At 41.9% G+C, this 27,602-nt stretch overlaps 1 protein-coding gene across 4 annotated transcripts in view; it reads right to left on the reverse strand.

The window, feature by feature from the left end:
* Positions 1–27,602, reverse strand: part of ntm (neurotrimin) — a 452,357-nt gene that overhangs the window by 29,612 nt on the left and 395,143 nt on the right. For all 4 annotated transcript variants that reach the window (XM_053846138.1, XM_053846137.1, XM_053846136.1 and 1 more), the window contains one exon: positions 15,508–15,740. In XM_053846138.1, coding sequence (XP_053702113.1) covers positions 15,508–15,740 — 233 coding nt within the window. The remainder of the gene's footprint in view (positions 1–15,507; positions 15,741–27,602) is intronic.

Below are 27,602 nucleotides of genomic sequence, written 5' to 3' on the forward strand. Positions count from 1 at the left end.
TTCATGTATGTATATCAGTAGACATTTTTATCATGGAAATATAATGACATCAGCAATGACATTCAAATGAGCTTGTCGGCAGGTGACGGTTGCGTTCTTGAAACCAACTGAGCAAGACACTCAATAAAAGAGAAAATTCTGGTAACTGACACAAAACTGGAGTGTCTGCTCACTTAAGGGCAAAGCAACTCGGGCTTTTCACTGAACCACAGGTGAGATTATGATCGAATTATGATACACGCCAAACAAAAATAATGTATCTTCACTGTTAGTCCAAACTGCAAGGTAAGGAGGAAACTCACTTAAGTCTGAAAATATAATTCCTCCAGGAAAAGTGTCCAGTTGATAAATGGCCATGTCGATCATGCCCTTCAACCTTCCTTTCACTGGTGAAGAGTAAGGAAACGTTCCCATAACTCATCTCCCAACCTCATACATTTATCATTTTATCATTCATCCTTCATTTTTTTTAAATCCTCCACCAAAAGTGGTCAAAGAAAACGAAAGCGTATACCCACATCCCGATGAACAAAGCAGTAGTAATGATACAGGTAAAGCCTTTGGCAGCTCTCTTCCCATGGCTTTTCAGATTACGGTATTTAATAGCTATAATTTTCTTCTTTCAATTCTTGTTTGAGGCATTTGTAGTTGACAGCTCCATTTCGACGATAGTTTGCAAGGATTCTTAAAAAAGAAGGAAAGAAAAAATGTTTGTTGCTTACGGCCTTGATCACATCAAGGCATCTATTCTTTATTTGAAACTATTAACATGAACTGGTTTTATTTCAAATCTGACTGCGTGTTCCTGGAATATTCAGAGACTCATTTTTTAAATAGCCACATTAACTGACATATTTATGTATTGAAGCGAAGTGAATGTGTTGTCAGACTCATATTTTTGTTGTTGTTGTTATCAGGCATATTTTTAGGAATGGCACGGATTCGGAGGAAAGGTCGTAACCTACAGCAAAGGTAGTAGGAAGTCCACCTGCGGCAGGTTTGGTGCCACCTGTGAGAGGATAGATATGATCGCTGTAAACACTGAGGTTCTCCATCCCTGCATTTTGGAATACTTTTGGACTTTCTTATTGCTTGTGTTATACTTCCTGGACTTGTGATCCATCTCTGCCATCTCCGGGCAGCTGTCACTCAAATGCCACATGCGACTCATTCCCTCCTATGATCCATGCTGCGTGCAGGACTCTTTACTTTTGTTTTTATTTGCCATAGTTTCTGACTCATTTAAACTGTCAACTGTGTGACTTACTTTGGTTGGCAAATGTCGGATGTTTTTGATCTGACTTTTGGTTTGCATCACTCATTTTTATTTGGAATCCTTGAAGACACACCTTGCATTTGATATCAGTTTGCTCTGGTTTTGTTTCGTGTTTGGCTCAGCCTTTAGTGGTGGCGGTACCAGTACTGCAGGACCTGAAGCATTGTAGTGAGCGGTAATTGAAATGAAACAGCGATTGTTACAATTTCAACACTTAGAACATTTTACCTGGAACACAATTTCAAGAACTGGGACTTATCCGTGTAAAAAAAAGCTTTGAACCAGACAGGAACACTCTATAACATTCTCAAGCACAAGTCAAGACTGACATGACACATTATCTTCTCTCTGAATACACTGTAGTACTTGTTTCTTTTGGCTCAGGGATGAGTTCTTAAAAATAAAGCACAGCCGAACAAGCCTAATAATGAGACATAAACAATGCTCTAAGTCCATCGCTTAATTTATAGCTGTCTCTCGTATGCCAGGAAATTATACAATGAATTTTAACCTCATGAACGAAGCAGCTGCCACATAGCTGGAAGATCCTTGGCTTCAAATCCAGCTTGGGGCTGGGGCAAACCTGATTGTGGAAGTCTGGTTGTTCTCCTAGGGCCAGCAGAGGTTACCGCTGAGCACTCCGGTTTTCTCCCACAGATCGGCTCCAGCCCCCAAGCAGCCCCGCAAATAGAGCAAAATAAGATTAAGCTAGGAGTTTAGGACTCAACAGCCGAATAAACGCCCCGCAACCTCTCAGTCAAGACTCTCACATATTCAGTGACATTTGCATTTGAACCATTTCACGGGATATTTCTCACACGTGAGATCATCATCCACCTAGTGCCACTGCAATATAAATGCAGCTCTAATCTCTCTTTGGTGGTCTACGAGAACCCGCTCAGGTCTTGTTTTCTCTTTTTCTTCTTCCTTTTTTCGTGATTCAAACACAGCAAAGTTGGACTGAGGATGTGTTGGCTGTTAAGGCCCCATATCCAAACTTATTGCTCTAGCAACTTAAGTCACATATCTGTAACTTGCTATTAAAAAACATTACTATCAATGGAAATTAGAATGAAAACTACAGTATTCTTGAGGTAAAATTCAACATCATGAATCCCGCAGGAAGGGCACATGCAAATATATTATGGGGAGCTGCTGCACCAGCCAGACAAACAAAGGGCACCACTGCATAAAAAATATTATTGTTGCTGTTGTTAGACTGGTTTGTCAATGAAACAATCAATTTGAAAACTTAAAACTGCATGCGACTTGGTGGTGGTGGCACAATGGTCAGAGCACATCCTTGTGAAACGTACACTGTACATGGGGGGTTGGTATCCCCCACTTTAAATTTGACATCCGCCTTTGTAACTCTACATTTTATACAATATTTAAGCTAAAAAAGGAGTCAACACCAGTGGCTGACTTATGTCAGTCCAATACCCTCCCGGGCAATCTGCGATCGGCATTTTGGGGAGCTGGTGTTCAAGTCACACATATGGCAAAACAATATTATAACATATAAATATCATATCACACTGATGATACTGATGCATGATCCCTGCTGTGAGGGCTTTCTTCACCTCTCACGAAATCTTAGGATATTTCTCCCCCCACCAGCCAGCTGAAGCCTCCTGACAACCAAATAAACAGGTTCAGTGAATCTGAAGGGGTTGAGGACAGTGCTGTTATTTCTTTTGGCTCCTTCACACTTATTTGATTTTCCTTTTTTTTTTTTTCCTTTTTTTACCTGACAAATCTGCCGGAAATATCTGTGTGTCGTTTCCACTTCAAAGTACCAAGGATGCATTTCTATTTTAAAATTCCTGAGTGTCAAAGCTGCTTCTTTCAGTCACATCAGAATTGTTTGTAAAACAAGCTCCCAATGAATTATTTATTGGATGTCAGTTTAATCCGTGTTTACCCTCTTTGAATAACAAAAGTGTACAGCGCCGATGTCTGTGATGCTCCTGCTTCAGACGTGGAGCAAGAGGCCCGGGCTGCTATTGGAATCAAAACAAACGTGTTTGGAGTGAAGTAGTGGTAATGCCAATTATGACACTGAGAGATGGAGGGATCATGATTTATAATCCTCTTTTACGCTGTCACACCGGGAGAAGTGCACAACACAAGCATGTAAATAGCCAAGCACATCACAGAGTTTAACAGTTCAGGCACGGCGGGCTGAAACCGGCGTGCTGTTTGTCAGCCGTGGATGCTAATGAGAGCTCGACTGTGTCTCGATTGTAAAACAGCAGAACCACTTGGACACAACCCCAGAACTAATAAAGTTGTCCACATGATGATGCACCCCTGACAAGGTGGGTGTTGTGCGCATGTTGTGTACTGAATCAACCAGCCAACAACTGTGCTGATTTTTGGTGACAAGCTAGATGGACAAAGAGCAACAGGTGATTCAGCAAACACGCAGAGTCGGGTGTTTTTAAATCAGAGCCACTTCTTTCCAGAGCCTGTTCGTAATGTATGAAATACCCTCATGAGTCAACACAAGAATGAAGTGTCCAAGTAAAATGCATATGAGAAAGGCACACATCTTTTATTTATTTATTTTATTTTTACCCAGGATCTTTTTTCTTCTATAGTGATGAGGCTTCGAGAAACAGTGTCCTCATTTTAAGAGACCACTAGATGGCACTCTCTACTCTACTATATTTCCACAGCAGCTTCAGTGAAACCTCATGTTTTCTAAACTCACAGCGCCACCTACTGAAGCTTCATCAAGCAAATATCTTTATTTATTTTTTCCCTCACTTACAAATCTACGGAGCCCTGGAAGTGACATGCATGTGTTTATTTTTTTTTTTGCCCAAGATAACAATTATCTCAAGATAATTGTTATCTCGTGACAATGCGCATCTCTAGATAACAGTTATCTCGAGATCATTTTTTTCTCAAGATACAATGGTAAATGTCAGTGAATGCGTAACTGCCTCTCTGGCAAAACATTTTGGACACATCCTCCTGGAACCACTATGTCTCCCACAGCTTCCCAACTGTTCGGCAACGTTATCAGTCACTGTCTGCAAGTCTGTGCGCTTTTAACACTCTGATCAAGTGCCTTCTACTCCAAATAATACCATATGTGGCGAAGCTATACGTATTACGCAGCCCTGGAAGCGACATGCATGACTTTAGTTTTTTTTATCCCGAGATACAAATCTCGAGATAACTGTTATCTCGGGAGAAAAAAAAAAAAAAAAGTCATGCATGCCACATGTGGTATTATTTTGAGTAGAAGCTAAAAGCGCGGACTTTGCCGTCAGAAATGTTCTGACTTGCAGACAGCAAATGACAACGTTGACAAACAGTTACCAAGCCATGGGAGACGTAGTGGTTACAGGAAGTAATCGTTTCTTGAGATAAAAATTATCCTGAGATACTTATTTTCACGAGATAACGGTTATCTCGGGCAAAAAAAAAAAAAAAAGTCATGCATGTCACATCCAAAAAAAAATAAAAAAAATAGACACATGCATTTCACCTCCAGGGCTCCGTAGAAATCCAATTGAGTCAGTCATACAAGTTACAATTAGGAATGAAATGTTCAAATATTTTCGGTATTATGTGTAGCAGCAAGATGAATGCACTTGAAACATGACAAACACAATTGCATATTGTAGTGATGGGCTGATGCGGCTTCATGAAACAGTGTCCACAGCCCAGCAGATGGCGATCTTGGTTTAAAAATGATGGGTTTTATCTCTGACATGGTTGTCCAAATTCAAAGCTTTTCGAGCGCCAGCAACTGGCTTCTGAAAATGAGGACATTGTTTCATGAAGCCTCATCAGCACATCACTAGTGTTGTACAAGCAGTGGTGATGTAAACGTGTAAAATTCAAATTATTATTATTGTTATTGTTATCATTACTACTGAAAGTAATTTGATCATCTGAGACTTATTAGTCAAATTATTACATGAGAAATATTAGCTTACTCTAAGACTATTGATGGCAGATGAGGCTTCATGAAACAGTGTTGTTATCTTCAGAGGAAAGTAGGTGCGAGAAGGTTTAGGTTTAGAAATGTTGAGACGTTCCATTGGAATGGTTCTTCAAAGCCACATATTGTAGAGCAGACTGGGCTCTGACAATGAGGACACTTCACGAAGCTTCATGAAGCTTCACCAGTGAATCGCTTTTTCAAAATGATCTGTGGAGTGCCAGAAATATTAAAGCCTATTATTAGCAGTATTATAAATAACCAGATTATGAATTCAGCCATTTCTTTCCGGACTCATTTCACATTAAACTTCAACATTTCACCCTATCAATGAAAGTATCTGTACCGGTGACATATGTTGTTCCTGGAGCTGTGATGTGGTGACAAATGCTTACAGATGTTCACTCTGTCGTCTCGGCTGCTGGGGCTTGTAAATTGTCTTGACTTGCAACGTGACAAGGAACCGTCGTTGTAACTGCTTCTGCATCCATCTTCTCACATTATCTGGGACATTTGTCACCAAAGCCTGAATTCATCACCCTACTCAACGTAACGCTGGCCTCTATACATTAAAGCGCCGACAGATGAATTAGTCAAAAAGCAGTGAACGCAGCTGGAAGAAAATGAGTATCATTTTCACGTGAGCTTCTTGTTGTGAGCTGATCACCGCTCCATCCATATGTCTTCGCTGAAATACATTAAAGCCAATATTGTACAGGTGTTGCAGATGACTCACCTACTTAAAGACCACACAACAGCAAGCATGGAAAACATTGGTTCAGATAAAATTAGAAATTACTTCCATTTCTATATTTAATTTCTCATAAATGTATCGCAAATAAACAAGCTTCTACGATTATTTATATCACCTTTATTTGTACTTTTTTTTTTCCCAAAACACACCCAGAAGTTGACAGTCAGCTCTCGAGAAGATATATTTCCATATTTCCAGGAGTGTATAATGCAAGAAAGACGCCTGAATCTTCATCAGTTATTCAGAACATGCTAGTTCCAAAGTCTGCCCTGAAACTGTAGGGACAAGTGAAGGACTCCGAAGAAAACATCAAAGGAAAACTATCTTTCGCAGACAGCGCAAGATCCCGAACCCAGACAGATGTCAATAAATATAGAGGAACGTCAAGTTTGCGGTGACCTACATTCTCGTGGAATCAACACAGATACATTATTTGTAATTCGACTTGTTTTACCAAAAAGTGGCAGACTCACCATCGCATACTGCTGTAATGAGATCAAAGGATCTGAGTACAAGTCAGAATTGTTTTTATGTCTGTCCAACCATCCATGTACATAATTTACAAATGTAAAACCTAAGATGTCCCACTCTTGTAACAAATGAGCTTAAATTCAGAAAACATAAACAAAAGAGCATTTTTAAGATGGATATAGTGAATAGCTATATGTTTTTATAGCCATAGAAAGGAAGATTCTCGCAATATTAACTGTAGATTAAGCATTACGTGGGTATAATTTCAGACTTTGCTCCAACTTTTCATTGCACTGCATACTTTCAAGGAACAAACACATTTTTAGTCTAACTTCCCTCCTTTCCCACAAAGAAATTACGAATACAGATTGAGTGTAAATGTTTATTTGATATGATATTTTGCTTTACTTCCTTTACTTTAAATACTTTGTTGATAAACAGCAATGAAACCATATCTAAATATAGATAATGTGAGAACTGATTTGTACTTTTTTACGTTTTTTTTTTTTTTTAAGGTAACAGTACAGGAACATGGCAATGAATAACCTTCGGTGAGGGTTACTACTGTATATGATTATCCCAATATCAACATGGTTTATTCTCTGAATATTTGTGTCTTACAGAGTGACTTTCACTCTATATAAAAACACAAAGCTCTTTGGGTTTTTGTCAGTGGTCCAGCCCTAGATGAAGGGTCAGTACATGGGTACAGTAGTGACGTATCATGATGAGGTATAATGATACTGTGTTGCGGGGTGGATGGAACTGTGTCCTTATTTTCATAGGCCACTTGATGTCGCTCTTATTTTAGAAATGATGCGAGGTTTCATTGAATTAAAATGTCGAAACATTTTTCAGCAGCTAGTGCCATCTGGTGTTTCATGAAACCCTATTCGCCGGTCACTCAAACAGAGCAAGATGTTGCAAATCGGGTCTTTCTTTTCTGATCGGTTCAAACACCCTAAACGTAATGTTTGATCTGACTGAGCCGTCAAAGACTTCCTCTCACGGTTCCTGACATGGAGTCTGTGGCTTGAATGTGAAGCAGCTGTTCCCCAGCTTTTCATGTCAGGAGGTGAGCTACAACCTGCTCGTTCCAGGAGCCCCATCCTTGAACTGGATAACCTGAGTGAGAAACCTTGTGTCAGTAGGACTCCTCTGTTCTCTCCTGTCCTAAATCCCCATCAGTTGCAAGGCCACAGCTCTCGTATCCTGCCCTGACCTCTCACCCGCTCTGGAGAGGGTGAGCTCAGCGAGATTTCTGCACCATTGAAACAAGAATCACGTACTAATAGAGTCGATGAAGCTTCTGCCACAGGCTTCTACAGAACCTGATTTTAACTCACTTTTTCTGTGTCATTCAACAATAAACTCTCGACATTTGAAGCATTACAATATGCGTTTATTTTATCATAAAGCCTTCTGTAAAAACCTTCTGTATTTTTGAGTTGATCCCTCCTGTCGACTTCAAGATCTTGGTGCTGAGGTCATAAAAGACGAAGGCAGAACGACTGCCAGTCATCTCACCGTTACATTTAATGAAGCTGTCGACACAGTTTAGATTTCAGCGCAGGAGACTGGGACTCCCGCTCCTGACAGGTTTGCTGAGATATTGTACTTTCAGCTGAGGGTTATAGCTTCAGCTGAGTGGAACTTATCTCAGAGATTTTCGGTTTATCTCCGACACTCAAATGTGTGGGAGGCTTCCTTGCAACTTCTCTTGTCCCTCGTGTAGCCCTTTCATTCAGCACAATGACATTTAAGAGGGAAAATACATAGGTTAACTATGAATATTTTAATCATTTGCCTTTATTGCAAAAGGAAAATGTCAATAAAATCAGGTGATTCCGCCAACTCTGGTGACCTTTATTGCTTTTAGCAGTAATGAGCTGTGAACACATTTTCTTAAAGTTCAGAACTGTTCTTGGTGGAGTATAACTTGATGCTCTCAACAGGCTTCATGTAAAAATTTTCCAAAATATAGGGAGTTATTAAGTTTGCTGTTGATGTATGAGTGTATAAATACACACATTCCACACTGAGCCCAACACCACACTCAATGATGAACTGTCTGTCTTGGTAAAAATTCAGAATCTCATTTCCTTCATTGCAACTTTTCTGAAAGTTGCGTAAACTAGCAGAAAAGTTTTCTATGGCTATGTCTTGCTAGTGTGTGTCTTCAGGGCCCATTTATGCTGCGTTTATTTACTCATCCATTTAAAACGATGTTACCGTCACTGATCTAATACTTCCATGTGTTCTTTAAATTGGTATTGCTGTTTAGCAATATATCCACCAGAGGGAGCAGCCCACAGTCAAAAGTTTATGACAACAACAAACTCCAGAACAAACATGGCAACTGTCGTAACTGTTCACTGCTCAACGGTGTCGACCAGGGTTCAACGCCTGATCATCTATGTTCTAGCTTCTTCTCTTACTCATCTGCAAACACAGACATTTCCACATTTCATACTATTAAAAGTAAAAAAAATGACCCCAGAGATCTGCCTCATCAAAAATGGTGGAAACAATCCAACTTCCTCCAACCCCGTGTAATAAATCAGTTTTAAAATCATCATCGTAATCGATTTTGATTCCCATTCCGAAGTACCGAAGCACCACTTCAGCTCCTCGCCCAAAGATTTACAAACTCAGGCTTGTCTTTAACTCACTCTCTCCTTTTGAACAAGGTGTCGATAGCACATCTTTCACCAGAACAGCAGCTTTCTCGTCCTATCGCCTCTCTTCACTGCTGTGAGAGTATTACTCCACTGAAGTTTTTTCTTTAGGAAACTCAATGATTCCAAGAAAGTGTAAGGACTGTTGAAGTAATTCATCAACCACTATAGGTTTGAAATGAACAGCAGTTACCAGATATACTGAATTATTCAACATCTACTGCTGCCCTGAATTTTATTTTCATCCTCAAATGGACCTACACCTTTATCATCAATGAACTTTTCGGAATAAAAGATTTCCAAAACTAAACTAAATATTTGATGATAAGTTCTTCTCCTTTTATTTGACAGCAGCCGCAAGTAATGGGCTTAAAAAGGCTTCATGAAACAGTGTCCTTATTTCAGAGCCCACTAGATGGCAGACTCTTTTCTCAAATCTTTGGACTCAGGCAGCCATTTTTAGTTGCCGGGGAAGATCGCAGCGAACGCAAAACACCACAGCAAATGCAAACACCGTTACACATGAACATTAACTCACCATAGATTTACAAAAGCCGCAACACATTAAAACACTGGAACACAATGACTTTAAGCCGCAACATTTCTACATAAACCACTATGGAAGTCACAGCGGAAGTTAGCGGACAGGAGCCAGGACTGCTGCTGACGGAGAAAGTGGCAAAAGTAAGTGTTTGAAGTCACATTCTAGTTTTCAGAAATCTACAACTGTATGTTTGACTTTTAAAAGTATTACTGTGTCGATGAATCCATGTGCATGTACATGCTCTATACCTTCACCTTCACCTTCTTCTGCCGCTTATCCGGGGTCGGGTCGCGGAGGCAGCATTCGGAGCAAGGAAGCCCAAACTTCCCGGTCCGCACAAACCTCCTCCAGCTCCTCCCGGGGGATCCCGAGGCGTTCCCAGGCCAGACCGGAGACATAATCTCTCCAGCGAGTCCTGGGTCTTCCCCGGGGTCTCCTCCCGGTAGGACATGCCCGGAACACCTCCCCAGGGAGGCGTCCAGGGGGCATCCGGATCAGATGCCCGAGCCACCTCAGCTGGTTCCTCTCGATGTGGAGGAGCAGCGGCTCCACCCCGAGCTCCTCCCGGATGACCGAACTCCTCACCCTATCTCTAAGGGTGCGCCCAGCCACCCTGCGGAGGAAACTCATCTCAGCCGCTTGTATCCGCGATCTCATCCTTTCGGTCACTACCCAAAGCTCGTGACCATAGGTGAGGGTGGGAACGTAGATCGATCGGTAAATCGAGAGCTTCGTCTTGTGACTCAGCTCTCTCTTCACCACGACGGTCCGATACAGCGACCGCATCACTGCCGCCGCTGCACCAACCCGTCTATCAATCTCACGCTCCCTTTTTCCCTCACTCGAGAACAAGACCCCGAGATACTTAAACTCCGCCACTTGAGGCAAGAACTCTCCACCAACCTGGAGAGAGCAAACCACCGTGTTCCGGTCGAGAACCATGGCCTCAGACTTGGAGGTGCTGATCCTCATCCCGGCCGCTTCACACTCGGCTGCAAACCGACCCAGCGCATGCTGAAGGTCCCGGTCCGATGAGGCCAGCAGAACAACATCGTCCGCAAATAGCAGAGATGAAATTCTGTGGTTCCCGAACCGGATCCCCTCCGCCCCCTGGCTACGCCTAGAAATTCTGTCCATAAAAGTGATGAACAGAACCGGTGACAAAGGGCAGCCCTGGCGGAGACCAACATGCACCGGGAACAGGTCTGATTTCCTGCCGGCAATGCGAACCATGCTCCTGCTCCGGTCATACAAGGAGCGGACAGCCCCTAGCAGAGGGTCCCGCACCCCATATTCCCGGAGCACCCCCCACAGGACATCGCGAGGGACACGGTCGAACGCCTTCTCCAAATCCACAAAGCACATGTGGACTGGTTGGGCGAACTCCCATGAACCCTCGAGCACCCGGTGGAGGGTATAGAGCTGGTCCAGTGTTCCACGACCGGGACGAAAACCACACTGTTCCTCCTGGATCCGAGGTTCGACTATTGGCCGAAGTCTCCTCTCTAGTACCCTGGAATAGACCTTTCCAGGGAGGCTGAGGAGTGTGATCCCCCTATAGTTGGAACACACCCTCCGGTCCCCTTTCTTAAACAGGGGGACCACCACCCCGGTCTGCCAATCCAGAGGCACTGTCCTCGACTGCCACGCGATGTTGCAGAGACGTGTCAGCCACGACAGCCCTACAACATCCAGGGATTTCAGATACTCCGGACGGATCTCATCCACTCCCGGGGCCCTACCACCGAGGAGCTTACGAACAACCTCGGTGACTTCGGCCCGGGTGATGAGAGAGCCATCCGAGTCCTCAGTCCCCGCTTCCTGAGTGGGAGGTGCTCTATACCTGTATAATGTAATAGTTCTCTCTATAACTAGGCTAATGCTTGGATTTCAAAACCGACAAATAATTCAAACGTGTATTTGCAAATATTTTTTTTGCAGGTTACCATGTATTGTCCTTTTTGTGGCACTGTGGAAACTTCTCTTGTGACTTCTGTTTAGTTTATGTAGGAATGAAGTGGCTTAATGCCGTTGTGTTGTAGCGTATGAGTTTGTTGCGCCGTTTTGCGTTTGCAATGGGCCATTCCATTTACACCTCACATCATTTTCAACCTTATTCACCCCGCCTTCATAGCACTGACTATAAGGTAAGTGCTTCATGAAGCTTCATCAGCTCCTCACTAACACAAATCCACAGGGATCTCGACCAGCAACATCAACATCAAGTACTTAGGCATCACTTGGTAAAAGAGTTCAACATTTGAAGAAAACTCGGAAACGCAGGACAGTGTCCCTTTAAATAAATGACCTTTTTTGTTCCTGACTCTTTGTTGTTGTGCCTCTCTGCCTCAGCAACAGCAGCAAATTTGGTCCATCGACCATTAAGTAATTGTATTGTTTTTGTCCCACTGAGAGTGTCCCAGAAATGTGTAGGACAATTTTTATATGGGTGCGGCAGCCGCTATGAATCCTTCTTGTCTTCGGAACACACTGGCTGCACAGAGGACATTGGATATCTCTGCAAGAGCTATATGTTGAAATCTTATTTTTCTGAGCCAAAAAAGCTGTGCAGATATTTTGCGGTGTCGCTGTGCGTTGTATTGAAAAAGAGATAAAACCCAGCAGAAGTATTGCCCTGAGGGCTTGTTTTAAAACACCCTCTGCTTAAGGACAGGCTGTGTGGTTCAAGTCAGTTGGTGAAAATATTTGCTGGAAGGTAGCAATGGCAGTGATGCTGTCTCACACGGTCCTGTTGATCTGGTAACTGTTAAAGCAAGCAAGTTCTGTGTACACGATTGTTTTCTAGTCATGATAACTGAAGATTTATAACGTGTCACCGAAAAAGCTGTGGACAAAATCAGCACTCTATTTTCTGAGTTTTGTTGTGATGGGATGACTATTTAGGAGGTAGGAGGTAAGGAGGACTCAGAACCTCCGTCTCTGTGTGGATAGGAACCGAGTTAGTTAATGCTAATGTTGCGCTTTGTTACACGACTGATGCATTTTGAGATGTCACAGCAGCTGGCGGCATGGCCACTCTTGGTTATTGTCAGGTGGAAAGACAGTCGAGGAAACTGTTGAGATCAGAGGAGATCAGAATGCGCACATACGGAACTTTATGCACAAGTCATACAGTAAATCACAAGTCCCAGTCGAGTCTTATAGTCTTTTCACAGCCTCACATCAGCATCTCCATCATGATCAAGGATTTTCAAAATCTTGTCTGTCAGAGACCCCTTACATGATAAAAAGTATGCAGTTGAAATGAATATTGTCTCCCGGGAATCACGAATGAAACTTTATAATAGTTAAATGACAAGAAGACATCCGCTGCTCACGGAACTGAAGTTCGCCGACACCTGAGGGAACAAATCGGACGAGGACCGCTGCACACTGGAGTGAGATTTACTCACCAAACCCATTAAGATCTTTGGTCATAAAAATTGATATAAATTTTAAAAAATTGGTCATAAAAATTGAACATTTACAATTGACAGCACCGACTGTTTTCAGAGCCGATTATTGGGACAAATGATGAACAAACCACAGATTTGTAGGATGATGTCTAAGAGTTAAAATAATCTGGCATTTACCATTGTTGGCCAGAAAGCAGCACAGTTGAAATGTAGCGGAGAAATATTGAAAAAAAAGTACAAACTATGTTCCTGCATTAAGGGGAAGTTCGGACGGGACATTGCAAGAGTCCAGAAATTGTTTACCACTGCGAATAGAAAATTGCGTGCGAGATGATGCCAAAAATATATTCACCAGCATCAAGGTAGTGCATTTTTTCATTTAGCTCAGACCTTCCGAGTCAGTTCATAAATAATACATTGAAAGACAAATTTTAAGTATGAAGTTGATTTGTCATTAGCCTTTGCGTTATTTAATGATCCGGTTGTGAAGCTCAGACTGCGGATGCTTGGACTACTGGGGGGGTAATGATATTCTGGGTTCTAATGTCTTATAAATAATCCATGAAGTGGGCGAATCAAACCCATCATTTTGCATCACTGAGTCATTGTGATCCACCCAGGGACTTGAGCTGGAGAGCCATCAAGAGCCTCTGATCAAATCTTCTAAAGGAGAGGGCGGAGGAATGGTTCCATCTGAGGAGCGCCGTTGCCTCCTATGAAAGTCACAACATGGGAATCTAACCCGCCGCGTCTTGTGAACACCAGGAACAAACATGATTCGCCCAGAAACCAGCAGGAACTGGGCAGTTTCATTGCTGTTGTTTGTCTTAGCTCCGATGAGTTTTCCAAGTTATGCATTTTTAATAAGGAATGCCATTTTATCGTGGAGCCACAGAACTCGACAAGTCTGGATGCAAGTGCGTGTTTGACAATGTGAACTCACTCATAAACGTCTGACATTTACCCGTGAGTCATGAACTGCACTCTTGAATGAATTATTTATAGTGTTGATGAAACCAACAAACAAAAACAACAACAACAAAAAAAACTGAAGTAGCTGCTTGTGGTATCAAATTTAATTTAATTTAATTTAATTTAATTTAATTTAATTTAATTTAATTTAATTTAATTTTGTGAACTGTTACAGATTTTTTTTATTAATTTGTCTGTTTTTTTTTTGGTATATTTTTGTTATTCTGTTATGTCTGTTTCTCCTGTAGAGGCAACAGACATGATCTGCTGAACCACCGGGTGCTTCCCATGCCTTGAATATACAGTATATGTGTGTATAAACGCGTGAGCAGCAGCGAGGCAATAGGGAGTGGTGGAACACTGTCTACCTGCCCTGCAAATGTGAGTTTGCCGGAAAACACTTACAGTACAGTGTCCATAGTGCACAACAACATTTTACATGAAGTTTTTTTTGGAGGACATGGCTTCCTGTTCATGACGTACTTCTTGTGGGCCGCTTGAAAAAATGCTGCAGCTCAACCAATCACAGCATGAAGTGGTTACTGTGAATCTTCCGCTTTCCGGAGTTGCATTACTTTTGTAACAGACAATGTTTAATCCATGTATAGCATCAAACAACATTGAGCCAGTCAAAAAGTTTCTCAGCACATGAGTCTAATCTGCAAGTCTATTGGAAACATTTAGCTCTGCACAGACAGAACGGTTGGACTGAACCTCACAGAGTTGTCCAGCAAAGGGATCTCAGCATCTGGTATCCCCCATTAACCTTAGCTAATGTAGTGAATAAGCAACAACCCCCCTTCCTCTTCTTGAGCAAGGCATTTAGCCTCTAATTGCTCCAGTGGAGCAATGAATGAGGAAATGTGTTGAGAGAAAGACAGGAGATACACTCAGGACGTCTCCTGAGCAGCTGCGAGTTTTAAAATGACGGCAGGAAGATGCTTTAGTTCTGGCTTTTTTCAGGCACGTTCGAGTTCTGGATTGTCATTCGAAATCCGAAGCAAAAAAATCGCGAAATTTTTGTTCTCCGATTTCTCCGATTTGTTCGAATTCCAGGATGTTTGAAATATATATATATATATATATATATATATATATATATATATATATATATATATATATAATGATTAACAAAATAAAGTTTGGACTTGTGAGGGAAAAAAGATGAAATTATGATGTCTTGTTGTCATACAAGTTTACTCTATTCTCTGTAAAGATAATTGACAAATGAAGGGACACATTTTGAAGAGTGTTATTTAAATTCTGCAGTCAATGGTCACCTTTAAAAGACAAAGACAATGTGTGAATATTTGAATAATGGGTGCAACACACATGCACACTGGTGGTGTGAAAAAGTTCCCAAAGTACGTATGTGCCTCTATAGTTTAATGCGCTAAAACACAAAAGAATAACAGGCAAAGCGAGGACGTTTTACCTTGGACCAGGATGTGCACGACAGTGGTTCTCGGTCGACTGCTTGTCTGGACGGCGCAGACATACTGGCCTTCATCCGTCATGTCGATGTCTTCGATCTTGATGGTAAACTCCTCTTGATTAAGTGTCACCAGACTCACTCTGGGATCCACTGACCATTTTTCATCTCCGGCATAGAGGATGCTTGACCGGTTCAGCCAGGCTGTGTGCGTGACCACGTCCCCCTGTGAGCACCTGTGAGAAACAAAAAGGAGGGAGCAAGCTTACAAAAATGGTATCTTGAGGTTGAACGAACAACAAGAAGAAGCTGGCATCATGATGGAGACCGATGTGGAAAATCCGTAACTTCAGTGAGAAGCTGAGGGAATCAAATTCAGTCAAACCAAATACACTTCAAAGGGAGGGACTTTGAAGTTTCGACCAAAGTTTTCACTTTTTCAGGTTTTGCGTTTAGTTGCGACTTTACATTTCTGCTTGCTAGATGATCTTTATCTGCTCAACATGTGCCTTTATAGGTCTGTGTGTGTATTAGTTCATGTAAGGCCAAAAATAAAATAATGAACTGAGCTTTGGACACTTTCCAACATTGCAATAACACAAAAAAAAGTCAAGCAAACTTCTGAAGAAACTAAAACAGATATCTCTTTATCAGTCCACCACTATATAACTCTAGCTTTAGTGAAAGCCACATTTTGGAGAAAAATAAAAACATTATGATAAATTTATCTGGTGATGTTAATATCTTGAAGGTTCATATCTCTATATTAATACAATAACGATTTGTTTTTCAGCTCTACTACAGGGCAAAAAATGACAGATTTAAGAAAGAACTCTTTGCCAGGTTAAAAGCTGTATGACTGGTGTCTCTGCTTACTGAGTAGCTTCAAATAGTCCGAAAGGAAAGGCACATTGCGACAAAGGCTGTACCTGAATGACTTCATGGTGCACAGCGGAGGAATGAACCTGGTGCTATATGTGCTCTGGTATCTGCCCAGAACATTCTGTGGTTAGTTGGTTGGTGGGTAGCATTGCCCATTATGGCCTGCACCCTTTAAAGCACAGATATCACCTTCTTAACAGCAAGTGCTACACCTCCTGCCTGAGTCCACCACAACATAGAGCAGGTCCCAAAAGGGCTGCAGTAGGTTTGTGTCCCAACCTATCATGAGGACAACTCTTCACAAATCAGGTGACTTAGGAGTTTACCACCCCGGCCCTTTGCGGACTGGTTAGCCGCTCCCCCAACATAGAGGATAGCAAAGACTGCCATGGACTTGCAGAACTTCCTTTGCATTGCCTTGGTGTTAGTCCATTCTTCAGCCCAGTTCCTCATCAGTGAGAACATGGAACAACTTGAAGGCTTCCACTCAGTCTACACTGACAGGCCTGAGGGAAAGTTCAGTCGCAGGAACCTTCCATCTCTGGTTGTGTGGGTGCTGTGACCGAAAATGGCCTCAAAACGGTTCTGAGGTATGTCTAAGAGCGGTCATTCGTCTGTCTGCCCAGTCATGACTCAGCGACCCGACCAGAATTTTGCTCACCCCTGGTAAAGATGACATATTTGGGGTCTGTTTTCGTGAGAACTTGTTTTCAAATGTGTCTATCTCAGTGTTCTCTGACAGGGAAAGGGGGAGTCAGGTGTGTTTGCACTCGGACATGTGATAGAGCTTCATCACAGTTGAGTTTGAATCCTGGTAGGGAGTAAGGATTGTTGAGGTGAGTTGCATTGGGTCACATCTTTCTTAGTTTTCGGGAAAGGTGCAGGTTTTGATCACCAGAAGGAATACATTTTGTGAAAAGCATCGGTTCACATAAACAGACTTTATCAGGCATCAGGGTGAACCTACTGAGCACAATTCTTCAGAGGAACTCTTGATCGAATGAATTTTAAAGAATCACATAACACTCTGTTTACTTTATCCATCTAGAAGGGCAGATGCTCAGGTCAATACCTCCAGTGGAAACACCGCCTTCGACTGTGTTCATTTTAATCTCAGAGGGTCAGCGGCGCTGCGAGAGGTATTCTACCGCCGCGTTTACGCTGCCGACCAATCTCCAATTCATGAGAAAGAGTGTGCACTCATTGTGTGGGAGTGGGAGTAGTGCCTGTTCAAGTACCACAGGGGAGTATGAAACAAGTTGTAGAATATACGATTGCTGCTCTTTCGAGAGTTCATTAAATACACTCCAGAGAGCTGACACGAAGAAGCTTCATTCCGTGTGTTTTGTGCCGTCGGAGCACAGCATTAGCAAACTTTTAAATCCCACAAAGTCCCATTCACAAGTCAAAATGTATTTTTCAATAACTTGTTTTATTAGCCGCTTCTATCAGCAAACAATTCCTATCGGATGTCAATCCGCGAAGCGGCTTATTGGAATGATCCGCCTTAATATATTTTGGATATAATATATATTGAAAATGAAATCCTGTTTGACAAACAGTATGCGTTTTAGAGCTTTAAAAAAAAAGAAAAGAGAGGAAAAAATATATATATAGCTGCACCACTGAATCCCTCCGGAGAGCAACAACAACTAGGAGAAAATGGAGGGATAATATTTTTACATTCCTCAAATTCTCCTCTTATCGCATTGGTGCACATGGCAAAGTGAATTCAATCAAAATACACTGTCAGTTGCTTGACAGGAGGGAAGGACGTAAAGAAGTTCTATTCAGTCATTTCTAATATTGGACGATTTATAAAAGAAAGTGGTTGTTTAATTTGAATTTTAAAAAAGTAGTTAGTCATGCAGAGAAACAACAATACATTCTAACTCACCCAGTCCAGGCTGACGTTGCCCTTTTTCTGCCCACTATTAAAGGCTTATGACAATGATAAACCCCAAAACAAACATGGCAACTATCGAAGACATATTGACAATGTACCTCTTGTACAAAGGAGGAAAACAGAGGCAGCATTGTAGGAGGTGGTGGTTGGTGAGGCTGGTAAATGCATTGTGACTGGAGGGCAGAGAATTCCCACCACTGTTACGTCTTCCGTGTGTCTCAGAGTTACATATCAGTTAGCAGCAACAACACTGAATGTTTTCAGGCTCTTTATATTAAGCTGTAGAATCCAAAAGAAGAATCAAACTCAGCGCCTTCAGTTTTAGACTTGGATGCTCCAACAGTTCCTATCCATAACCCTCAACTGACCTCTGTTCCCTTGCATCATGGAACCACACGGTGACTCATGTTTCTCACCCATCTTATTTAAATATATATTCCACATTTCCATCACATATTTTCTTTTTTTCCGTGTGATCAAGCCAAACGGAGCCTCATCTAATATGGCAGTAATGAAGTATTAACACGCTCTCTTGGAAGTCGACTGCTGCTCATCACCCAGGGAGATGTTTAACCTCAACCATCCTGAATCATTCTGTTCAGTTAAACTCAGACGGAATGCAGTCGGACGTCAGTGTTCATCTTCAGACCGCGGGTGAGATGAGGTGAAGTCCTGCCCTGCCCGTGCTCCCTGCTGGGTGTGAATATACCCACATCAGCTGGAGCTCGCTCATATCCATAAACCAGGAAGGCACATTAACCACAGAAACTTGCTGTAGTTAAAAGCAATCCATGTCACTGTTACCATCATGCTGGAGTTGAAAATCATACCCACGCAAATTCAAATAGTTAAAGGCGGATTCACAGCGTTCTGGTCGGCTTCGTTGCAGAAAAACACCCATAATCTTAGAGTTAGACTTAGACTTAGACTTAGACTGGACTTTATTGATCCCTTTGGGATGACTCCCTCCAGGAAATTTACATTTCCAGCAGCAATAGAGGCAAGAAAGGGCATGCAGTCAGGAAGAGCATCACACAGAGAATAATAAAAGTACAAATAAAATAAAATAATAATACTAATAACCTAAAAATAAAAATAAAATTGAAAATAAAATAATATATATATATTTCATAAAATAAAAAAGTTAAAATTAAACTAGATTTAAATGGGTCATTGCACCATAGAAAAAAAAAAAAAGGGTTATTGCACCATAGACAATTTAGTAACTGTGGCGCTGTGGAGACGGCTGCCTCTCCAGTAGCTCTGATCTATATCCAAAAAAGAAGCTTTCAGGGCCATCCACCATTAAGCGTGATGGACCAAACTCAGATTTGTTGTCTTACATTTGTTCATGAAGCAGTTTCGCTCAGACGGATCTTTGCTTTCTCCCACTAAATAAACATTCTTCAAACCCAATGTGATGAATCAGCATCAACCCAACTTGACCTCATCTTCACCCATATGGGCTAAAAAAACTCCTTTCACTCGAGAAACCTCCAGTTGCCACATGACTGAAAGTGCTCCCGCATGTTCATCCAGCTTGAATGTCACGGCTTCACATCTGTCTTGCTGATACAAATCTCTCCGTGCCCTGGAGGAAACTATCAAACCCACAACCGCTCCACTTTTCATGAAATCTCTCCTCCTAAACTCGTAAAACTCGAACCGTTTTCAACTGGAGTCATCCTTGCAAAGCACGATTTTAGGGTGAAATTTAAAAAATGAGCACTTATTAGTGACTCACCGAGCACATCACATCTTCTGCAGCAAATTGGACAAATGCTGCAGAAGGTCTTGATTAAAAATGTTGCCTTGTGCCATTTTTTTCCCTTTTTTTTACTGGTGGTATGTTGAAGTGGTAGTTAATCCATGAACTGCTTAATTACTTTTTATTGCAAAAATGATTAGCGTTAATTATTCCGCTGGGGGTTACTGCCGAACGCGTTGACTAATCGAGTGCTTGGGTTTAACTGGGATTCCATCCCTGAGCAGATTTAACAATCTGAAATGCTTCTGCAAACAAAAACGGCGATTGGAGCCTTGGATATACATGTGTGTCCATCAAGGCTGCTTGTCTCTGTGCAAAAATTCCTGTTTGACTCACTCAAACGGCGTCAAATGGCGACTACACGGAACATCCGACTTATGACTAGGATGGGTTCCGACCAGCCGGTTGTAAGTCAGATTAGATGTAAGTCGAATGCTGTTCAAAACTGCCGACGTGAGGGTTATAGGTGCTACTGTAGTGATAGATGGCTGTGTGAGGGTGAGCTGCTGGGATACTGTGCTGCTGTAACTGTCGTATGCACTGCCAGGCATCTGCTGGCATCAGCTAGCTGTGGTCGTAAGTACGGGAGGACGTAAGTCGAGCAGGTCATAAGCCTGATGTTTCATGTATTTTCAGCTTTGGTTTGACATGGAAGTCAGACGTCCACAGCCGCATGTGAACACATTGGGCTTTAAAATGAAGGACATGATCTGTCTTCCATGACATACCCTGACCTCATGGGCAGTGGGTCACTTCAAAGAAAGGGTGGGGGACAGGCTGTGGGGTGGCAGTCACTTGGTATATATTGCGTCTCAAGTGATTTTCCACTTTGATCACGCTGTCCAACTAAAGCGCCTAGGCATTAAAGGATGTACCAAGTGACCATCTCAGTTGAAGTAGTAGTGTGTGTGACCATTTCTGTTTGGGAAGGTCCTGTGGAAGGGGAAACATTTTACAGAGGCCAATGTGCCATCTTGCCACATGGAAAGGCTGAAATCTGTGTCAACACTGGACACAAAAGTCTGCTTGAAAATAGTCGCTATTTGACGCCTTGGCATTGCACGTGCAGTTTTGAAGTTGGCCCGGAGGGTGGACCTATGCATGACAGTTCGGAACTGAGGAATTCCTAGTTTCACCCCAACAGTGATGTCACCTGACAAAGGATTTTTCTAAGTCGGAAAGTCGGAGAATCCTAACCACCACAAGTATAAGATCCAAGATGGCTTCCCCCAAAAGTAAACAGGAAGAAGCTTTGAATCAGTGAAATTCTACTAAGGTGTTGCTCATATCCGGATAAGGCACGCATGAGGATTGCTTTTGTGAAAGCCACCATCTTGTTTTCCTGCTCTAATAAATGGAAAGCACTGAACACTGAGCACTGTGACACATTTGCCAGCTTAGACCTCCCACTTCTCAGGCGACTGGAACACAGCAAAAGACCAAGTGTATGAAATTATGATTCATGAAAGTCACAGAAATCAAAAAGGAGGCATTAAACTACAGTCGCTTTTTCTTTTCCTCCAGACAGCAGAGGTGTGCTTCCTCTTGAAATGATTTGGAACAGTCCACATTTTTTTGAGATGTGTGGTCACACTAATCAGAAGACACCATTATGATACACATGATGCCATCCATCCACCGTCACTGTAAAGAAACAGAGTTCAAGATCTGTCTTATGCAGGGTCACTGCAGGTGCCAGGCCTTTAGCTAGAGGGGCTTCCGTGGAGGCCATTCACTTACAAACAAGACACCCTATATTTCTGATCATGAATGCCATCATACTTGAGCCGTCACACATTGCTCATGGGTGAAAATCTCACTGCTATCCACACATCTTTTGAGTTGCGAATCATTGGTCGCTGCACCATGAAAAAGCGCCGTTTTTTTATGGGTTGTCTGATGCGGTTGATGGGAAGAAAGCATAGCTAAGTGTGAAACTTTCAACAATTGAGTAAGAGTTTTGGGTACAGATAAGTACTAGTATACTGCCATGACTCCAGAGATGCTCTTGTTGCTCCAGGTAACCAACTTCTTCCTGTGTTGACTTTCCAGAAAGATTACATTTCTTTGACATTTGAGGAGCAAAAATTATTTCAAGGTTGTATCGCCGCAAAATGAATGGAATCTGGAAAAGACCATCCAACAGGTCACATCGCCCAGACAGGCTCAAATAGCAGCAAAGACCCGAGCGTCGCTGAGTAGGAGGTATGTTTGTGAGGTCGGCAAAGACGTAGAACGAACATTAAAATTGGTCTCCAGTAGACTTTACACCCCTGTTTTGGAAGAAGGACTTTCATTCAAGATTCTGTTCAAAGGATGAAAAGGGAAACATTTTGAGAAGTGTCCTTGATGCCAAACCATGAATTAACATTACCAATTAAAATTGTATGATCAAGTGTGAAAGCAGCAGAATTGTAATGGCACTGTCTTATTTAGTGGCAAAAAAAGAACCATTACCAACTTTAAAAAGTGTTCAAAAATATCCAGGTATTTACACAACAGATAGAAGACATTGCGGCATTCAGAACTGGATCTAAAATTCTCGCTGGTCAGGAGCAGTTTAAGTATGAAAGTAAGTCTCTTTCTCAGGGATCTTTGGGGCATTTCATAATGCAGATTCTGTCTCAGGTGGCCGGAGTCTGATTTTTCTCCTGCTATGCAGCCTCACACCTCTGTGCCTCAGGCAATGTCCTTTTTTTCCTTCTCAGCTGGCGGCGCTCTGTGCGAAACAGCTGGTTTGTGACCCACGACGAAGGACGTCTCAAGGAAGTCGTCGTAACACTAGGGTGTTGAGCCAGACCTATGTGAAACCATCAACTTGACCACCTTAGTTGTCTGTCACTTCTTAACACGACGAGTCATTGTCACCTCATATTAAATGATGACGGACCTGCGCCATGGCTGGAACAGAATGTGGCGTTTCATAGCCAAAAGTAAACATGAAAGGGTGTTACAATGTTCATTTTACAAGAAATAATAATGGCAGAAACAGGCTGCCCAAAACAAAGCGTCTGGATTTATCCACGCTGTTCGTACAACAAAAAATATAAAAATAAGCGTCATTCCTCTTCACTGTCCTCATGCAGGCAGCAGCGCAGCTGCGAGATCACAGCTGTGAAAACAGTTACTGTAGAGCGCAGCATTATTCATTTCACTAAATCTGTCTGTCAATAAAATTAGATGTTTATCAGTCTAATAAACAAAGGCCAAACACGTGAGTTATCAAACACCCACACACGTAAGGGGTCCCGGACTACTGCACTCAAGTCTCCAGCACCAGTTTAATGCAGCCACGGTTACACACCTCAGTGTTTGCCAAGTTATTTTTGAACCATGTTGTCCACCCAGAATGCGATCAGACCCCTTACTGGCCGGCATTTATCATCAGCCATCATGGAGTTGTGTTGTACATCTAGTGTCGAAGCTCACCCCCCGCAGAGAGCTTCCCGAGGCAATGTGTAGGGCGGGATCAAGTCCGCGGCCAAAACCCAGTTTGCTTTTGTTCTCGTCTGACATTTGAACCAAACACGCTTTGTCTTGAGACAAGATACGCAGTGTGAAAAACTCCTTTAATCCTAGTTCAAAATTCAAGTTTCAATGTGAAAAAAGGTGTATTTTAGTGGTAGTGATAACATTTAAAAGGTCAAACTTCACAGGGGAGCTGTCCGTACGTGTGCAGTTGTGTAATTACTTCATCAAATCATGTGAGCGTGCGCTAAGGGCGTGAAGATCATAGTGTCCCACAGGGTCTGTGATTGATGATAGTAGCACGGGGTGGTGGTTTGACAGGGTTGTCAGGTGCATGAGAGGACCGGGAAATGTGTCGGAGAAATGTTGACAGTCACACGGTGGGCACAGAATGACATGCTAAAGGCTGGCAGCTAACATGTGGCTGTCGAGTTCAGTTGAAGCTTGTCAGAGGAGGGTCAGTGTTGAGGAGTGGCAATCGGCTGGACTGTCCACGTACGAGGAGCTGCCACATAATGATGACAGCCAGTCAAACGACCTTCTAGGAAAATAACGTTTGTTTTAAGAGGTCAGCCAGTTCAGCTGTAGGGATGATGGGTCAGTGTTGACCATGGGGTTTCATTTGACTCAGTGGGTCTCGATGTCCAGGTTGTTCCAGTTCCAAAGCAACGCCCCAGTAGGAAAACAATAATCCACCACTGATTTCAATTTTTTGTACAATTTCTGTGATCAGATTTGACTTCTCCGTTTTACAGCAACCCATTCTCAACACTAGGGCATCAAACAGCGACCATTGTCAAATGGACTGTTGCGTCCTAAGCCCTTACTAACGTAGAAGTCACGGCATGGTCAGAGTGAAAGGAGTCCCCTCCGATGGTCGACCCCAGCTCCACCTTCTCGCTTTCATTTGCATTCACATACAGGATGTGCCAATGAATGCAGAACTTGCGCTGCATTTGAACGCCTCAAGTGCCAGCAAGAAATGTCAATAGATGACTCATGCGTCACTCTCGGACGAACAACTATCCTAAAACAAAAGGCAGGATTCTAGAAGAAAAGAAAGGTTGTTTCAGTGGCCATGAAAAAAGAAGAAACATCTTTGAGGCTAATGGCAGATGTGGAACAACCCCCACTAAAGAGCCTTGGCTTCGTGTTGTACGCAGCTCAGGAAGAAATAAAGCTGCTCAGTGCTTTTCAGTAACTACAACTAACACACCAGACGAAAGCGGTTATGCTGATGAAGCTTTTAATTAACCTCATTAGGAATCAGGTCTGTGTCAACATGCTTGTTTTCACCTCACAGGTCTGGAATTCATTTGCATATGTAATTTTATTATTTTTTATTTATTTATTTTTTTCTCTCAGAAAGGTGGCGCCATTGTGCATTGTTGTTGTCAAGCAAGATTTCCACAGCCGGACGAACAACCATAACCTAAGCTAACCGGTATCACAAAGTACTTCATAAAACCAAGATGACTCCGAGTCCCTGCTTGGCTGAGCACAGCGTGGAGTCATGGAGTATTTCGTAATGTATCCTGGAACTGGCTTCTGCATGCCGAGGCTAGCTCATTTCACCATTCATTTTAATGGCTGACCTCTCAACACCAAATATTTGGTAGCACGATGCTGAACTATATAAAAAAAGAGAGTGAAAAAGCCATCGTGAGCCTGTCTTGAGTCAGAGTTCTTGTAATGTATATTCAGGAATGGACGCCAAAGTTGATCAATACGGTGGTTGCCTCTGGACTTGTCATGAAAACGTTGTAACAAGTATCACAAGCAGCGTTGATGACAAGGCACCCAGGCAGATTCCACCCCCTGCTGAGAGCGACTGAACTCCCTGCTGCGCGGCGCACAGGCGGCGCTTGTTTTACTGGGGTAAAACAGGGATTCTGTTTGCAAGGACAACGCAGGACCCCTGGGAGATGTGATGGAAAAGTCTGACGAACACCTTCAGGTCCACATCACGCAAGGCTGATTTAGTCAGACTTGTTTTACAAATGTGCCCAAAGGCTTTTTGTACCTCCTTCAAAGGGACTTTACTATGTGCACAAGAAATCATGGGCAAAATTCATTCCAACCATCCTTTATTTATTTAGAAGTGGGAACAAATATTAACCATTACAAACTCAGTACTTTCTTATTATTAACTCAGTAATTACAATGTAATATATAGAGTTCAGTTTGGTGACAATTTTAAGCGAAGCTTTAAACAAAAGTCAGGCTTAACAAAATGGCAAAATTCATTGCTATGCCTACAGATATGCAAATAAGTACCATATAAGCCGCAGAAATTTTTACTGGTCGTGCAACCAATAGTCATTAAACACATCATTTCACATGCTCTTAAATGTTATTTCACACTAGTCAAGGAGCAAACAATCTATTATGTCTCTAATGCGCCTGGTAAACTTGACCCACCACAAACCAAGGTCCTTCCCTCAGACAGAGATCTCTCATGAATCTCTCAAGTGATTTAGCGTCACAATTGGAAAAAAAATAACATGTTTCATCCGTGACTAGGGTGGTTTTTGGTGTTTTTAAAGGGAAAATTACAAGAGAAACATGATAATAAGAAAATGACAGAACCACTGCTGCTGCCAAAGTTTGCCAAACACCAGGCTACAGAGGAGAGATATTTATTGACTTTTCTTAATAAAAACTGCTGTTTTTAATGTCGTCAGTGCAATAAATGTCAAAATTTCACCCCTTTGCTTCCTTGTTTCTCAGTCAGCTCGCTTCTTGGTTATATATTTCATATTTCATGTCACAGTTCAAGTCGGGCAGGCTGAATAGAAATGACTTTGCGGGAGGACCTTCATGCTGTTTATGTCTAATAAAGTTCCACCAAAATTGTTGATTCTTCTTCATGATGCATTTCTTTGACATGTGCGACTTATACTCCAGAGCGACCTACAGTCCATTCAATTCATGCTAATATATGATATAATATTTTATTATTAATAATAATTAATAATATGAAATTATTATTGCCCCCATATCAACTAAATTATTAGCCCCTTTTATTAGCCGTCTGAGATTAGTGTATTGTGCCCTCACAAAAAAGGCATATCAATAACAGAGAGTAGAAAATAACATGCAAGTAGTGAAATGTAATTGTACCAAGATATCAATACATTGTCCATAATCCAAAGTTCTACAATAAAACTACTCCATTTTCATATCGTGCTTAAAAAAAAAAAAAAAAAAAAAAAAAAATCTGATGATGTATTGCAGTTAAAAAGGTGAAGGAGAAATACTCAGCAAGTTAAATGAACGAATCAACATTTTTTAAAAATATATATTTACATTCATATTCATATTTTTGCACATATTTTATTTCCTGTAGATTGGTGACATGAAAGTACACTTCAAATCAATTTTATTTCATAAAATATTTTCAATTGTACTCACAATTGTACTTTTTTTTTTTTTTTATCTCCCTTGCACACTTTCCTTCTATGTTGTAATCGCGAACTAAACATCACTTGCCGAAGATACAGAAGGCTGAAGGTGAATTCTCATATGGACCACCTTTTCTTGAGGGATTTCTGACTGGGACCAACAGATGACACCACATATAACTCCCTGTTACCTTCAGTCGATTTGAAAATGTCTAATAAAGCATGACCAGTCTATGAGTGATGAGGTACCTTTAAAGTCATTTTGTCAAAGTTCAATCATACGCAAACAAATTGTGTTATTCAGAAAGCATTTTATGAGCAGCACCATGCCACTAAATCTCTCTCCTGGGGAAACGGTTTGAAGCATATGGATCTGGATATAGATCAGTTTTCCTGGCCTTCCCATGACTTTCACTTTCCGTTTCCTTCCTAGCAACATGGTACAGTCATTTGCCTGCCAACACCTCATACTGCATGCTCTGCCTCGAAGGCGTCAAGTGAACTGTGAGTTCCACTTAAAAGTCAGCCGGGGCAGTGTGTTACCTTTTTATATATTTATATCCGTGATTAAGAACTGCTCAGTGAAGTGATTTAAAGTTGTCATATTGACGTTTGGACATCTTCCCAGGAGCATCATTCTCCCAAACAGCGGAAAGAACAAGTACTTCCA

This window comes from Synchiropus splendidus, chromosome 17 (assembly GCF_027744825.2).
Source record: "Synchiropus splendidus isolate RoL2022-P1 chromosome 17, RoL_Sspl_1.0, whole genome shotgun sequence".
Classification (NCBI taxonomy): domain Eukaryota; kingdom Metazoa; phylum Chordata; class Actinopteri; order Syngnathiformes; family Callionymidae; genus Synchiropus; species Synchiropus splendidus.